We start from the raw sequence: 18047 nt of genomic DNA, 5'->3' as shown, positions 1-18047 counted from the left end.
TTTCATGTGCATTTCATAAAGCTTTACATAATGTTGTGCCAGTGGGTGCAAAATCTTGCCAAACCTCAGCTTGGACCCCGTAATCGCCGCTTGCGGCTATATTTATTATTATTATTATTCTTTTTCTCCGCTAAAACGCGTCGTGCAGCCTAAACCGTAAGTCCTACAGACTTCTCCTTTGGCCAACTTGTAGTACTCCTCTCCGCTACTCAGGCGCAACACGCCAGCCCGATCCGACCATAGGTGGCGCTATAGCGCACAAAAACGCATGAAAAAGTTTACACAGGTGTTTCTCCTACACCGTATGTCCTAGAGATAAAATTCAAACTGCATCTGATCAGGCATGAGCTCATCTAAAAAAAGTTCCATTGAAGCTATATGCTCCGCCCCTTACATGTCGAGCTAATTTGCATAATATGCAAATATACACACATTTTTGAGCGCGTACTAGTCCCTGGATTTTTCACACACATGCACATATGTGGTATCCATGCGTTCAGAAGAGTCTGAACTTTAATAGTTATGGAGCCAAAGTGCACATTTCTGCACATGGGCGTGGCCACATGCATCAGAAGTCAAGCGTAGAAAATTCCTTCGCCAAAAATCCACATATTCTGCTGTATCTCAGGCATACTTTCATGTATTCACTCCAAATTTCACACACATGTACCTATTGGGTGTCTAGACCTGCACATGCATTTTGGCAGACATGCACACCTAGGTGGCGCTATAACGGCCAAAAAACTCTCCTGCCCACACCGATTGGCCAAATAACTCCAAACTTGGTACGCATCATCTATATGCACCTATGACACAGGTCCTTGATCTGCACCATCATATGTCCAATATGGCCGCCGCTATCGACCAATCAGCTTTCAGTACACCTTTCACAAGCTTTTCATATGCCAATTTTTTTTCTCCCTTAAAACGCGTTGTGCAGCCTAAACCGTAAGACCTACAGACTTCTCCTTTGGCCAACTTGTAGTACTCCTCTCCGCTACTCAGGCGCAACACGCCAGCCCGATACGACCATAGGTGGCGCTATAGCGCACACAAACGCATGAAAAAGTTTACACAGGTGTTTCTCCTACACCGTATGTCCTAGAGACAAAATTCAAACTGCATCTGATCAGGCATGAGCTCATCTAAAAAAAGTTCCATTGAAGCCATATGCTCCGCCTCTTACATGTCGAGCTAATTTGCATAATATGCAAATTTGCACACATTTTTGAGCGCGTACTAGTCCCTGGATTTTTCACATACATGCACATTTGTGGTATCCAGGCGCTCACAAGAGTCTGAACTTTAATTGTTATGGAGCCAAAGTGCACATTTCTGCACATGGGCGTGGCCACATGCATCACAAGTCAAGCGTAGAAAATTCCTTCGCTAAAAATCCACATATTCTGCTATATCTCAGGCATTCTTTCATGTATTCATACCAAATTTCACATACATGCACCTATTGGGTGTCTAGACCTGCACATACATTTTGGCAGACATGCACACCTAGGTGGCGCTATAACGACCAAAAAACTCTCCTGCCCACACCGATTGGCCAAATAACTCCAAACTTGGTACGCATCATCTATATGCACCTATGGCACAGGTCCTTGACCTGCACCATCATATGTCCAATATGGCCGCCGCTATCGACCAATCAGCTTTCAGTACACATTTCACAAGCTTATCATATGCTAATCAACATGAAACTCACATATTATGTTCATCTACACACCCTCTAAGACATGCTCAAGTATGATGGGAATTGCACCACTAGGTGGCGCTATACTAGAATTTCCTGAATTACCCCTACATCTTTCTTACACATGCACACACATGCAATGGCCTACCTATAGGTTTCATATACACATTGCTTCACCCATACCTACCCAGTGATTACACACACATGCTTACGCATCTCAGGCGTGCCAGATGGTGCCCATACCCTGTGCTTGGACCCCGTAATTGCCGCTTGCGGCTATATTTCTTCTTATTATTATTATTTTTCAGGCTGTAAAACGCATACTGCAGCCTAGACCGTAAGGCCCAGAAACACCAAACTTGTCAGACAGGTGCACCAGAGGTGCAATGAGGGAAACCCAGACAATGACCCACATTGGCCTGATGGTGGCGCTATAGCGCAGCATTTTGCGTTTTGGTCCATATCTCCTACACCGTAGGTCATAGAAACGAAATTCCACTTCTGATGGATTCCTTGGCTCAAACCAAACAAAAAAGCCTCAAGGACCCTTTAGCTCCGCCCACTTAGATTTCGAGTTAATTTGCATAATGTGCAAAATCACACACATCTTTGAGCGCGAACTAGTCCCTGGATTTTTCACATACATGCACATATGTGGTATCAAAACGTTCAGAAGAGTCTGAACTTTAAAATGTATCCAACAAAAATGCTAATTTCTTCACTACCTAGTCAGTATAAGCCAATCAAATGAGGGGGCGTAAATTCAATAGTAAATTTTGCACATATGAAGCTCTAACTTAAGAAAACTTGCATGTAATGAGATGGCACTTCACAGACAGCTTCCCTGTGAGGGTCTGGGGCAGCTCGCAGAGGTTGCCATACCTCACCTGCTAGGGGGCGCTATAACATGCAAAAATTTGCCCCATGCACTCAGATTGGCTGATCCACATGAAACTTGGCAGACATCATCTATGGGCCTCTGGGAACCAGGTCCTAAAGCAGACATGCCATACTTCCAAAATGGCTGACGTAATCGGCCAATCAGTGATCGGCACGCGTTTGACAGGCTTACCATTGGTCGATTTGCACGAAACATCTTGGGTGTGGACAAGTGCACACCCCCTATGACATAATCCAGCCGGGTGTCGATTGGCCACTGGGGGGCGCTATTGCAAAAAAAGCAAGTATATCCCCTACATAATTCCACTTGGGAACATGCAATTGGACTCTTTTGATTCCTTGCAGTAATGCGAACAACTTTCCCATTACATGTCCTATTAAAAAATGCTCAGTTTATTTACAGTTAATAATAGTTTGAAATCATCACTTTTCATACTGCTCCTAGGATTTTCATACTATCATGTCAAGCAAAGTCTTATAATACTCTACAGAGTGTGAAATCAAAAAACAATCCAAAGATTTTGGATTTGAGGACACTTACACCTGCTAAATATTTTTTTAATGGACAGCATCGATACATACAATATTCATATTCTTAAAGCTCTTTCATATCTTATCCAATTCTGACCAAAATGCACAAGCCCATTCAGAATCCCATCCTGAACAAATTAGTCAAGTTTCATCTAAATCGGTTATCGTATGGCTCTACAGTGCAGTATTATATACAATGCATAAAAATGCATGTAAAGTCCCTCTGTCACCTTCTCCTTCTCACACGCACGCAAGCTGAAACTCACACACTCAGTCTCTCTCACACTCTCACCCACATTCCCCCTCCCATCTCTGTGCCCTAAGTAAACATTGCTCTGGCTACCTAGATCTCTCTGTGTCTATTAACCAGGCACACACACATACAAGCGCAAGCAGGCCTTCCTATAGCATTCACAATGACACTTCCCTAGCCATACCCACCCATATCCCAGTGACTAACACATGCTCATACAAACTGATGTTTGGCTTCTTTTTTGTCTCTCTCTCACACAAACACACAGACACACACACCTTTATACCTATATGTATGTATAGTTTCTATGTATACTTATGTATGTATGTATTAGTATATGTTGTCATAGTTTGAGTACATACACTACCACACACACACACACACTTCTACCTAAATGTATGTAAAGTTTGTATGCATATCTATAGTATATGTATAGTATATGTCAGTCATGCCAGTGATGTCAGTTACATTAGTCATGTCAGTCATGCCAGTCATGTAAGTCATGTCATGCCAATCATTTCAGTCCAGTCATATCAGTCCAGTCATATCAGTCATGTCAGTCAAATCATCAAATCATTACAGTCATGCCAGTTATGTCAGTCATGCCAGTCATGTCAGTCATGTAATGCCAGGCTTTGCAGACTACATTCATACTTTGAATACACGGGCAGTCATGTTAGGCGTGCTAGGTGTACGAGGAGTGAAATAACAAAACATAGTCTCTGGCTCCCTCAATCTCTCTCTGTCAGTAATATACAGGCCCAATCATGTATAGACAAGTGCAGGCCTTCCCATACTGTTCACATAGATGCAGCCCTAGCCAGATGTGCTATTTCTGTGTCTCCCTTTCTGACACACGCAGATGTCATCACACTCTATCTGTAGAGCACACACTGGCCAAACCCAAACAGCTTCTTTTCACTTTTAGGTCTAAAGGACCTTTTGGGCTTCCTTTTGCCTATTGAGGCCAAAATGCCTATTGGTGTGTGAACCCGCCAATCGCCGCTTGCGGCTATATTTATATTTAGAATTCTCTATACTTGAACCATTTCAAAGATTTCTTGCAGTTTATTTTTTTCATGTTTGACCAAAGTTGTGAACCTATTGTTTTTGTCAGTTTCAGGTTCTTTGGTATTATTTATTTTACATTCAATGTTATATTCATAATTGCACTGACTGAACAAATGCAAGTTGTGTTGTTTTTACATGTTTTTATGTGTGTTTAAGTGTGCTATACTGGTGCAGAGTTTTCAATAAGCTTGTAATTCAGTATATCTGTGTTAAAAAAATGTTTTAAGTGGATTCAGCACTTTTTTTAACTCTATCAGATCGGTATCGGCTGATACTAAGCCTCAGATATCTGAATCGGTATCAGAAGTGAAAAACGTGAATCGGTGCATCACTAGAAAACACCTCATTTTGAATAAAATGAATTCCTATTAGCTAATCTAATTTGATCACTTTTTCTACGTCCTGGATCCAAAACATCTGTTTTTATAAATAAAGAGTAATGTAGAGTTTAGGCTTGTCCTGATCTGATATTTACAAAAAATGCAGATTGGCAGGCACGAGAAAATGCTGATCCAGACTCCCGATCCAGTTTTTTTTTTGTCCGATCCGAGTTTTCCAGCGCACCCATTTAGATAATCCATTCCAGTTTTTGCTGTGTTTTCGCCAGTGAGAGTTAATTCCGGTCCGCATTTTCCAGCACACCTTCAGCACACGAGCATAGCATCTCCCCAATTTAGCTCAGTGGCATCTCCTAACCCAGTGGTTCCCAAACTTTTTCTGCCGTGCCCCCCTTTAGTAGATGAGAATATTTTTGCGCCCCCCCCCCCCCCCCATTTTGACTAGGGATGCACCGATTCACATTTTTCACTTCCGATACCGATTCAGATATCTGAGGCTTAGTATCGGCCGATACTGATCCGATACCGATCTGATAGAGTAAAACTGTGCTGAATCGACTTAAAACATTTTTTTTTAAACACAGACATACTGAATTACAAGTTTATTGAAAACTCTGCACCAGTATAGCACACTTAAACACACATATAAATATGTAAAAACAACACAACTTGCATTTGTTCAGTCAGTGCAATTATGAATATAACATTGAATGTAAAATAAATAATACCAAAGAACCTGAAACTTACAAAAACAATAGGTTCACAACTTTGGTCAAACATGAAAAAAATAAACTGCAAGAAACCTTTTAAATGGTTCAAGAATTCTAAATATAATTTAAAATAAATAAGGAGATGAAATAAGAGAAACAGCAATACATATGTGGCTAGTTTGCAAGCGCAGACATCACAGAGCACAAAGCATGTAACAGCCAGAAGTATGTGTACTGTCTCATTAAGGGAGCGAGTTGAGCGCGCGTATGGAATATTGTTGTTTTTTTTAGCTTTCTGCCGTAGACCGAGTCAGATCACTGCTCTTTATTTTATTTCTGTAAGTAACGCATTCAATGAGCTTTGGACAACTCACCAGTTCATGTATGAACAGTCAAGTAGTGCTGGAGCCCAGGTTTATTTTGGTCAACCAGCAAATAAACGGACTAAGTGGAATACCACCAGCGCGAGTACGAGTCAGTGATTCACCTCTCCTCTTAATATTGACACGTGCACGTTTTACTTCAATCAATCAAATTTTATTTATATAGCGCTTTTTACAACAGTTGTTGTCACAAAGCAGCTTTACAAGTGCCGAGTCCTAGCCCCCAGTGAGCAAGCCAAGGGCGACACTTCCAAGCTCCGCGCCCCCCCTGCAATAGCTCCGCGCCCCACCTAGGGGGCGCGCCCCCCACTTTGGGAACCACTGTCCTAACCATTAAGACAACCATGTAAATTTGAAATTAATGATAAAAATGTCAGTTGTGTGGGATTATTTTACCTTCAAGGACGACAAAGACGAAGAGGTAGAATGCAACATATGCCACAGTAAAGTCAAGCGTGGTGGTAAAGCTGTAAGTACTTTTAATACAACCAATCTAATCAAACATTTAGCGAAATACCACCATAAACAACATGAAAAGTTTCTAAAGAAAACCGAAGACAAAAAGAAAGGTCCTACACAGCTAACACTGGCAGAAACGTTTGCGAAGCGGGACAAACTGCCACTGAACAGTGCCAAAGCCCAGGGAATAACAAGAGTTTGTTGTTTATTATTTTGTATATTTTGAGTTTATTAATTGCTAAATAAACAGGACAGTTTCTCCTTCCAACCATTGTGTATTATTCAAACACACCTAATTCAGCTGGCTACTTATCAAGAGTAAAACGCTTTTCAACATGAGTTTGACAACAAAGTAAGTTGGCTAAATAACTTTAAACTTTAATTAGTGTTGCACGGTATACCGATACTAGAATAGTATCGCGATACTTCGTCATTAAAAACGGTACTATACCCAGTTTGCTTAGTATCGGTGCTATAGGACTAAGTGCGTTTTTTTTTTTTTTTTTTAAGAGCAGTATGTCCAAAGAGTGCCACACGGGGGCAGTGTGCGCGTACAGCAGTGCAGCGCTTGCCTCCTCTCTGCAGAATAAGAAGAAACCGTGTACGATGGCTGATAATACAAGCAATATTGCGGACCGTCCTCAGCTTGTTGAAAAACTACACGCACGAAGCGAAATATGGAATTATTTGCATACATTTCAGACAGTCATGGCAACCCCGTGGACACATCAAAACCGGTCTGCAAACGGTGCTTTAAAGCTGTACCAACCAAAGGAGCCAATCGATTCTTTTTACATAAAATGCGCTTTCGTTTGACCCACCCAAGGTGCCGTAATGCACAGAACAGTTGGTAATGTTGAAATGGCAACATTACCGCGAGGGTCCGCGCGATGAAAATGATGTAATCGCGGTAGCCTCGCGCGCTGTCAATTCGCGAGGTCGTGCACCTCTAGAATTTTGTAACTTAGCGCGCGCCGCAGCGCAATGAACAGTCATGTTTGTAGGGTTCATACACCAACAAGGTGGAATTAAAGCACTTGTACGTCACTTTCAAGGTCCATTTCAATATTTCCCAGCACGTTAAACTTTAGTTAAATATTTATACATATACTCGAAATTATTCGCTTTTTTATCACATTATTTAATGGTTGTTTATTTTCAAAATGCCCAATTTTAACGTCTTCACGTTCTCTCATGTTTCGTCCTGGAAACGTAATACAAGAGAACGGTTCAGTCAGACAGCTATTTGTTTCAAGCATTTTCAAGCGTGCTACGGTCCGCGTGCTACGGTCACTCGCGAAAGTTTAAACCTAGCTTAACACAACGAATCTAGCCAAACACCTGAAGGCACGCATATTTGTACAAAACATTCCAAGAGGTTGGTGATTATTCCCATTTCTAGTATTATAGCATACAAAATTATGTGTCCGATTATGGTATCCTTCGCAAATGTCATATTCTTGGTTTAAGAGCCGTAAGTGCGACAGCATACAGGGAGAAAAAAAGAGTGATTGTACTACAATGGATCAATCATCTATGAATACTGAACTCTAATACTGAAGTTTTAGTTACTTAAAGAGTTAAAGTTGTTTAAAGTATACTTAAAATACACTTTTTGCACTAGCCTTTTTTAACTTCTAAATGTGAATTCCAGAGTGCACTACTATTATTTATGTTAATTTATATTAATGTGCAATTATTTATTTTTCTGTTTTAATGTGGTAGGGACTACACCTTTTATTTATTTGACATTTGTGAAACAAAATACAATATTCATTTGTTTGTTTATAAAAAATTAATAAAAAGCCTTTAAAACGGAAATGAGCACAGTATCTGACTTTGGTATCGAAAATCATATCGAATTTCAATACTTTTTAAAGTATCGTATCGAAGTTGTAATTCTTAGTATCGTGACAACACTAACTTTAATACATGCTCGGAAAGGCCGATATCGGTATCTGATCGGAAGTTCAAAACGCTGGATCGGGACATCCCTAGTAGAGTTATATAGCGCACAATAATACATGACAACAAAATATCAGCACATGACAATACATGGGAATATATCAATATAGAGCACAGGATAATACATGGGACTATATAAATGTAGGCTAAGGTCTCTGGATACATGAAATAGCATTTAGTTTAATTTTAATCAAGGTGTCATGGCTTAGCATGTGTACTTAATCCCTTACACATGTCCTGGGAACTCCTGCTGCAATCACGGTGCTGATGTCATAACCTACATTTAATCTTAATGCTACTGCATTAATCGTAATGACACTGCTATCATTTTCCTAAATATATATGTATGGCAAACACGGGGGAAAGATGGCATACGTCAAACATAGACACTAGGGATGTATATCTTCACCACTAAGCTAGATTCGATACACATCTCGATACACTGCTACTGATGCGATATAACGGCGATACTCTGAAACCCCTTGTCGATACGATGCGATACAAATCACTCTTGTTCACGATATGATGCGATTCAAAAATGATTGGTAACGATATGACTTATTATATGAGGATTCGATTTGATAAGTGATCATTCGATACAGTTAGTTGAGGTTTGAGGATGTATTGGCCTAACCCATCGGTTTTCTTAACTCAATAGCACAATTCTACTTTACTCTCTATTAACATAGTGAAAATTATGATCTGCAACACTACTGTCTGCTAGACTTACGAGGGGGTAGCGGACGCAGAGATGTCCACACCGTGCCGTCATTTCGTGTGTGTCGCCAGGTTCGTTGTGCTACTAACGTATTTGATAGCCCCACGGCCTTGTTTGCAGATTGCGTGCGTCTTGTCAAGTTGACCACATCGCTTAAAAAACCCGAAATATTGCCACACGTTTGATTTGTGTGTCTTTTTTGGTGCATTAAATATCTTTGTCGTTGCTAATGCTCTCGTTTCCCTCCATCTTTGTTGTGTACGTCTGCGTGTTTGCGTCACTACACGAGGACACGATGGTGCATTTATGTTGCCTCAAGAAAAAAAAAAGAAATCAATAAAAATAAAAAGTATGTTGCCTCTGTAAATACGTTAGAATGAGGAATAGATACTGGAAAACAAAACACCCGATTTAACCATGGTATTTGCCGATGCAAAAAGGCTAGAGATGCACCGTAAATTCGCCCGCAAACTAAACCCAATGCACGTTGAATCTACCGGTGCAGTCGAATCGCAGACATGTGTGCCGAATCACCGATGTGAATCTGTGAATCTCCACATCCCTAATAGACACAGGTTACGTGGTGTTCCAACAGTACAGATATGGCATTTAGTCTGTGCATTTAAACATTTTTCCAAAGTCCTGATGGCACAGTGTATTATCAGGTGGTTATGTTGCAGAGGCTGAATAGGCCTGTGGCTCCATGACCTGATGGTCCTGTAACCTTCATCTACAATAATGACCCTGTCCTTCATTAAAATAATGTCCAACTTGGTATCTCGTGGTTTGTGTGTCACCCAGAGGAGTAGAGACAGAAGTAAAGATTATGGGGCATTCTCCACTACTTAGCCAATTGCATTATTTTCTGCTGGTACATGCCGTTCAGGGGTTTAACCACCATTAATGGGTTTATATTTTTTCCACAGAAAAACACTCTCTGTATTACATCTACACGGCCCTCTCCAAACCTCTCTCTCTGCCGGGGGTCTATGAGTTCACTGCTATGGGCCTGCTGGATGACAGGGAGATCGATTACTTCAACAGCCAGAACCAGGAGAAGGTCCCTATGCAGGACTGGATGAAAGAGAAGATGCAGGCGGATTACTGGGTCAAAGGCACCGACTCCCGCAGGAGCAAACAGCAGTGGTTTAAGGTCAATGTGGACATCCTGATGGAGCGCATGAGACACAACAAGTCTGGTTAGTAAATTCATTATGACAGTACAGATGTGTGCAGAGATCCTGGATGTTTTGTGCTAATAAATGTGATGGTCTTTATTCTCTTAGACCTTCATGTTCTGCAATGGAGGCATGGCTGTGAGGTTGAAGACATTGGTGGAGTAAAGTTTCTGAAAGGCATGGATTTGTACAGCTATGATGGGGAGGACTTCCTCTCCTTCGACAGTTCCAGAAGTCAGTGGATTGCTCCAGTACGAGCGGCTGAAGCTACCAAAAAGAAATGGGATGATGTTCCCATCCTGAACCAGTACACCAAGGGTTACCTGGAGAAAGAGTGTGTGGACTGGCTCACCAGGTTCATGGAGTATGGAAGGGAATCACTGAGAAATCATTGTAAGTTCCACAAAAGCTTTTGTGCTTTTCTAGTAAACATTTACTGGTTTAATGTGTCATGTTCTGTTTTACTGTGCAAGTTACTTGTTACATTGTAACATTACATTACTGACAGTAGATCTTTTTATATTTACAGATAAATATGAGTAAGTTGCTCTGGTTAAAACCATCTGTCACATACTGACAGACATTAGAGACCCATACTTGAGTAAAAGTACAAGTACTCACAAAAAAGTGACTTAAGTATAATTTTTAAACACTTCAACTCAAGTGGAAGTACAGAAGTATTCAGCATTTTTTGTACTTAAGTATTGTAAATAGATTATTTCTAAACTGTATTGAAAGCACTGAAAGTAAAAAAAACAAGTATTGTGTTTTGTATTTATTAAAGAAAGTAGTCAATGTTTGATTCAAATTGTTTATATATCACTTACAATCAAAGCTGTCTGTAACGAGTCAAGGGGACAGGTGTGATGCAAATGCAAGTTTAAGTAATTTATTAAAGGAAACAAGAAACGGACTAAACTGATGAAAACTACAAAGCACATGAGAATACACGTAATAGAGAACATCCAAATGGCATGACGGCAAACAGAATCACTAAGAGACAGAACTAATCATGACTTACTACGAAGACCACACACATATTCATACGACAGAACTTAGAACCCACATAGGACTAAACGAACATAAGGGGTACAAACACTCAGGGTTATAAATGCGGGAACTGCTACAAAACTAAACAGAGTGCATCGAGCTCCAGACAGCGAACATGACATGAATGACAAAACCAAAAGACTTAACTAGGCAAAGACGCATAAATCGGCAGACGAAACAAAGACACAGAGGGGAAAACTACCAAACACAGGGAGATGGAACAAGGAAGCTAGAAACAGACACAGAGCACAACTAGAACGCTAACGGAAAATGGAAAGAGAAAACAAGTCAGGGCTAGATGAAGCAGAGCAAGAACAAGTAGTACTCACGACACACAATGACAGGGGGCAGGGGAGACTAAGTACACAAAACCCAGGGAAGTAAAATGAGACACAGGTGGAAACACTAAGGAGGGGGCGTGGCAGACAGGAGGGAAACCAAGGAGACAGGGAAGCTAGGCGGGATAAGGGAGGAGGGCGGAGCTGGACGTGACACTGTCAAAGACCACAAATACAAGTGATCTGTATTTAAAAACAAGTAGCCACATGAACATAATTAGGTTAGTTAGCTAGCTAGCTAAGATAGCTAACCTAACTAGCTAAGCTAGCTAGCTAGCTAAGATAGCTAACCTAACTAGCGCTTACTTATAGCTCAAGCTGGTGTGTCTTCTGTGCGTTATATTAACTTACCTTAATGTGTTTCTTCAAGTTCGAAGGTGAATTTTTGAAGGCCGATATTTTACACTCTTTAGGGAGGCAGAGTAGGTGCTTCATCCTATAGGAATTTACATTCACTCCGGCAAACACAATCATTGTCTCTAGGTAGGGCCAGGGTGGTCTCCTTCCTCACCCTCACTGCCACGATCACTCAATGTTGAAGGTGTGAAAGGTGCTGAAAGTGGTGAAGGAGGCATTTCTCTTCGATGAATCGGGCTAACGTTTACGAAGCTCAAGTGTTCAGTGAAGGCAGCAGCAGAGTAAATGGCGGGACACAACCGGAGAATGCACAGTTTTCTCATAAGACATCTACCGCTCTGGCAGTGATGATAATATGGGTTTGATTCCTAGCTAACACGTTTATAATTGTAACGAGTACAATACAACTCGTAAAAAATGTATTGGAGTAAAAGTTTTAAAGTAATCGAAAATATGTAGTGACCTAAAAGTGGAAGTAAGAAAAAATAATACTCCAGTAAAGTACAGATACAGCATTTTAGTAATTAAGTACAGTAGTGAAGTAGTTCTACTTCGTTACTATACATCTCTGCATACTGAAAATGTAAGTTGGGAGGGTATTGATGCAGGTTAAATAAGGAATCATGTATTATCGATGACATTTTAAACAATTTCACCATTTATTGGCATACATTGTCAGAATTTATCATATTGTTTTTCTAAATTGAAATGGATTACATGGAATTACTTAAAATGGCATCCACCATAACAGGGTGTCAGCCCAAACTGAGAGTTGTGTGTGTATTTGTATACACACCTGATGAAAGATATTTTAATATGCTGGGTTATGGTAAATATAATTTGTTAAAATTGAATATGAATTTATTCTCAACACACAATTTTAAAGGCACGCTCAGTTTAATTTCAGAACTTTAGTTCCTAACTGTACAAGGTCTCTGCATGTGTGAATATCTTCAGGACTAACGGAGAAGCATCATAGGTGCTGTTTCATGAAATTGGTTAACAGAACAATGTGTGTGTGCACAGCTGTCATCTAAATACAGGACAGTCACTTTATTAGAACATAACGTGTTGTTTCATTGGTTTGGCATCTTCCCTGTTTTTAATGGTGAAAATAATCTAACTAAACTGTGTGTGTGTGTGTGTGTGTGTGTGTGTGTGTGTGTGTAATTCTTTTTTTTCTAGCTAAACCAGATGTTTATGCATTTGCAAAGAAATGTGTGAGTGACTCCAGCAAGCTGACCCTGACCTGCCTAGCCACAGGCTTCTACCCTAAAGATGTGAAGATGAGTGTGAGGAAGTACCGCACCTCTCTACCTGAAAACATGTTAATGTCCTTAGGAGTCAGACCCAATGATGATGAGACCTACCAGCTGAGGAAGAGTGTGGAGATCCTGGAGAATGAACAAGCAGATTATGACTGTTATGTGGACCACATTAGTCTCAAAGAACCAGTCATTGTCAAATGGGGTAAATATTGCTGTGCTGTGAATATTGTTGTTGACATTCGTAGTTGATTTTAATACATTCCAGTCTGAATGAGGTCATAAATATTTATTACAATACTTTTTTTACACTACATTTTTTTTATATTACAATAAAAAAATGAAATTTTGTAAATCCTGCTTAACTGAACCAGAACATTTGATATGCAAATAGTATTCCGACATACTACTTCTTGTAGTATGAATTAGATTCTGGAAGAAGTCATTTAGCTTCCCATATATTTAAGAATTTCTTAATATTGTTTCTGAACACTCATCAACTATTCAAATACAGCAACAGGCCAAACAACATCCCGTCCCGTATGTTTCTCAAAAGATCTGAAGACTGCCACAGCAGAGATGTTTAAGTGTGGTGGTATATAATACATCCATGTAGTTTCACCTGAGCCACTGTTGGAAGAGTGTGCTCTATAGCATCTATTGGAGATACCCAGGGGGATTGGTCAGGACTGTGTCCCAGGTGGATCTGTCAGGGCTGTCAGGTGTGATGCTCACCCAGACCTCAGAGGCACAGAAGTCCTCACTCACCCAGGCCAGGAAAGCAGCTCAACCCATTACTGGTCTTCTGCTCTGGATCACCACTGAGTTTAAAGTGGGATTTAAAAAAACAGTGGACTCTTAGGCCTGTGTCTGAGGAGCAGAGAGGGTAGAGCCCTTTCTGAGTGCTCTGCTTATGTTGCTATAGATTTAGTTTTTTGTTGTTTTAGACCTAAAATGTATTTTTCTTGACAGATGGAAGATGCAATGACTGCTCAACAGAGAAAATTCAGAGTGGTGTAATTGGAGGAGTGATCGGGGCCCTGCTCGTGGCAGCCATTGTGGGCGCTGGTTTAGTCATCTATAAGAAACGACGTGAGAAAAGAGGTACTGTCCACAATGAAAAGGCTTTGTAATGCTACACAGAAGAGCATGTTGCTGTTGTTGATTCCAATTATTCTTAATCCTAATTTGCAAAGTAAGAGCAATGAATTTAAGATAATATACGTATGAAAACTCCATTTTACAATTTGCTGCAGTTCCTGAAACTAAACTCCTTTTCTAATCCAGAATGTTATAGGATTACATTGGTTTGGAACACCAAACTGAACACCAAAGCTGAAATTCTTAAATCTGTTCATTAAGTCTCCATATTTCCTTGTTACTTGTGCACGTCATACATTGCACTTCTCATTGCGTTTTACGTTTTGCAAATACGTTTGTACATTTTGCAAATGGTCATGGACAATTGTTGTTTTTTGCATTACAAATTGCTTGTCATGTCAAAATTATCAAAATGTATTCTATGGATTGTCTGTTGAATTGTCTTACCCTCCAAAACATTTAGGCTTTAGGTCATTGCCTAGGTCATTACATGCAAAATGCTGAACATGTTGTCATAATTTTTTATTACACTTTAAAAAATTTGTTTCATTTTGGTAATTCGTCCTAACTTTATTAAATTGTTGGCAGGTGACAAGATTCACAGTTACAGTTAAAAAAAGGAAATTGTGAGTTTAGATTAACCATAGTTCTGAGGTGCATTTCCACGATTTCTGCTGGACAGTCTGTGGCTTCAGTCAGTGATGGTGTGGGTGGTGTTGGGCTGAAATGGTGCAGCCCAGCTGGAGATCAGCCACGTTGATCTGCCACAGAACCGATTAGATACTCTAGATGTTCATTTACTTTAAATCTAGATTGTGAAAGTGAAAACTAGATCTTTATATATGTACTCCAACATGACCAGAAACTTTATACTTCTAATATTCTAAAACATTCTCACCCCCAGGGAAAATGGATAACAGTTCTGACTCTTGTAATAATTATTTATATTTACAACTTATAAAACATATTCTGTATTTAAGATAGTTTTGAGTTTGGTGACTGTGACTGAGTTTGGTGATGTGTGGTTTCTTTTGGCAGGGAATGAAAGCAATGCTACATCACCTAGTGATACACCACCTGATAACAGCAATGATCCATCACCTAGTAACAGCAGTGAACACATTAAAATGATGCCTGATTCCTCATCAGACTCTGGTAATCAATCTCCTACTAGTCTGGGGTGAGTTTCCTGAAACGTTTGTAGCGCTAACTACTTCTTAACCTCATACGTTTCATACGAGGTTACGAAGTACTTAGCGCTACGAATGTTTCAAGAAACCCACCCCTGGTGTTTTTAGACAGGTGTTTTTGTTCCACTGTGGTGATTCTGTGCTCTTGTATACCCCGTATAACTTTAACCGTCAGTGTTAGTGCAGTGTATAATACAGATAATTATCTAATGCTATTGTTTATTAATTATAAAGAGTATCTACATTTCAAAGTGAAATGTGCCTGTAGGTTGTTTTCACAATAAGTAAAATCACTTCATGTCTCTCTTTTCCATAGGACACCCTACCAGCAGCAGTGAGGAGACATCAAAGAGCAGCACAGAGAACTGTACTGAGATGAACCCAATGCTGAATCAGACAGACAGAAGCAACTAAAATCCTGGTGAGAGAGTAAAGGAGTCCTTACTCTTCCCATGATGCACAAACCCCTCGCCAGCATGGTTACTGCTCCGGGTGCTTGTGACTGAAAGAGGAGTTTATAGATGGAGCTGCAAGATCTGGGGCAGTGGCTGAAGTGCCCTTGAAGAAGGCGCCTGTAGGAGCCAAAGGCGCTTCTTATAGGTTAAGGGATAATATGTTTATGTAAGCAATGAGACGTCATGATGCGTAGCGTGCATGCTCAAGTGGGGCTAGTAGAATTTTCCCGCTGGTTTAGTTTGTGGATTAGGATCGAGGGAGTCGCAAGGTTTTCCGACCGTGTCTCTTTGCGTCGTGTTACTTTATAAGACATACAACATAAAGTGATAGCATAAAGTTACAGATAACTTTATAATTTGTACTTTGTTTATTTGTATTTGTCTATTCGTCGAAATTACTCAATAAAGGCTGTTTCGAAGAATCGTTTGATGAATAGGCTACTACAATGGAACACGCGTCGGTTACGCGGCTCAATCTATGAGTGGATTTGGAAATTTACAGTGCCTAACCCCCCAACCACCAGTAGACATGGTTGAAGTGCCCTTGAACAAGGCACCTAACCCCCAACCAGCAGTAACCATGGCTGAAGTGCCCTTGAAGAAAGCCCCTAACCCCCAACCAGCAGTAATCATGGCTGAAGTGCCCTTGAATAAGGCACCTAACCCTCCAACTACTTCCCAGGCACGGCAGCAGGTGCCTATGTGTGTTCACTCCGGAAGGGTTAAATGCATTGATGAATATCCCTAAAAGGGTTATTGATGGTTCTTCTTTGTCAGTGTGCTGTGGTACAGTCCACGTCCCTTCTTCAGTGTGCTGTGGTACAGTCCACTTCCTTTCTTCAGTGTGCTGTGGTACAGTCCACTTCCTTTCTTCAGTGTGCTGTGGTACAGTCCATGTCCCTCATGGTGCACAGCCTTGATGCTGAGAGCAGGGGAGAACCAACTGTGTACTAGAGTTTTTTGTAGAGTTTTAACATTCACCTTCGTCAACCTTTAAAATTGTAGCAATGCTGATATAACATAAAGGCCTGACAGCCATAACTTGATCACTTATAATTAGAAAACCACTCAGTGCATAGGGGATGCTGGGTATATTCCGATTCAGGGGGTGTCAGATTCCGTACACTGCCACGGTGTTGCTGAGGCATTTATACACAGGATGGTAACTGGATTGGTTTATGAAGTGAAAGGGATTTTATGACTCAGGGGTGCAGCAGGACTATTGGTCACAGAGCATTCCAGTTGTGTGTATTTAATGATGGTTTGGTTGCTGTGTTTCAGGTGGAGATCCTGAGGAAGTGTGATTTTTACATCAGTGTATCACAATGAAAAATCCAACTATTGTGGACAAAGACTGTGATTCCAGTGAAACTACTGAATTTGCTAGTTTAGTAATGTTGAACATCAGAAGCAAATGACATTAATCTGTAATTTAGGTGGAAGCCCTTTAGAATTGGCATTTACTACATCACATTCTGTGCTACTTGGGAGATGTATTCTGATTTGAATCACTTCTTGAAAGTATGACTGTAAATGGATAGCTTTGTGGATTGAAGATATTTCTAAATTTAAAAATTTGCAATTTAAATGAAATATTTTTTAAAGAATTCCATTATTACTATATTTCTTTTTATAATATGCCTTATATGAATAAACATATGGTAAATAGTGACATATATGTTGAATGGTTTAGAGTATCTTATTCTAAACTGTAATGCATTATTCTGACTGAGTGGAAGCATCAAAAAGAAAGAAAGAAATCGGCCATTATTGTTTTGTGTTCGTCCCCTGTCCTGCCTACACTGCTCATGAGCTGCAACTCAACGTCAACCTCAAAGTCCGCTCAGCAACGGATGACGTCCGTAGCTTTTCCTGCTTTTTCTATTGGCTGATACCAACGTTTCCGCACGTGAGTTCTATGGAAGACGAAGGAAACGCTGAAGAGTAAATCGCTATAGAAAGTTCTGTTTCTTTCGCAACAGAACCGCCTCAAACAGCCTATTTAATCTGAATTCACACGTTTGATTTGTGTGTCTTTTTTGGTGCATTAAATATCTTTGTTGTTGCTAATGCTCTCGTT

At 40.3% G+C, this 18047-nt stretch overlaps 1 protein-coding gene across 2 annotated transcripts in view; it reads left to right on the top strand.

Moving 5' to 3' along the window:
• LOC143514721 (major histocompatibility complex class I-related protein 1-like) overlaps positions 1 to 18037 on the top strand; it is a 67703-nt gene extending 49666 nt beyond the window's left edge. For both annotated transcript variants that reach the window (XM_077006259.1, XM_077006257.1), the window contains exons 2-8: positions 9960 to 10232; positions 10320 to 10604; positions 13142 to 13426; positions 14194 to 14325; positions 15361 to 15477; positions 15829 to 15933; positions 17249 to 18037. In XM_077006259.1, coding sequence (XP_076862374.1) covers positions 9960 to 10232; positions 10320 to 10604; positions 13142 to 13426; positions 14194 to 14325; positions 15361 to 15477; positions 15829 to 15926 — 1190 coding nt within the window. In that variant the 3' untranslated portion in view covers positions 15927 to 15933; positions 17249 to 18037. The remainder of the gene's footprint in view (positions 1 to 9959; positions 10233 to 10319; positions 10605 to 13141; positions 13427 to 14193; positions 14326 to 15360; positions 15478 to 15828; positions 15934 to 17248) is intronic.
• Positions 18038 to 18047: the final 10 nt, after the last annotated feature.

The sequence above is a fragment of the Brachyhypopomus gauderio genome, chromosome 5 (genome assembly GCF_052324685.1).
Source record: "Brachyhypopomus gauderio isolate BG-103 chromosome 5, BGAUD_0.2, whole genome shotgun sequence".
Lineage (NCBI taxonomy): Eukaryota > Metazoa > Chordata > Actinopteri > Gymnotiformes > Hypopomidae > Brachyhypopomus > Brachyhypopomus gauderio.
Note: the sequence above shows the minus strand (reverse complement) of the source record. Positions and strands in the feature narration are given on the sequence as shown.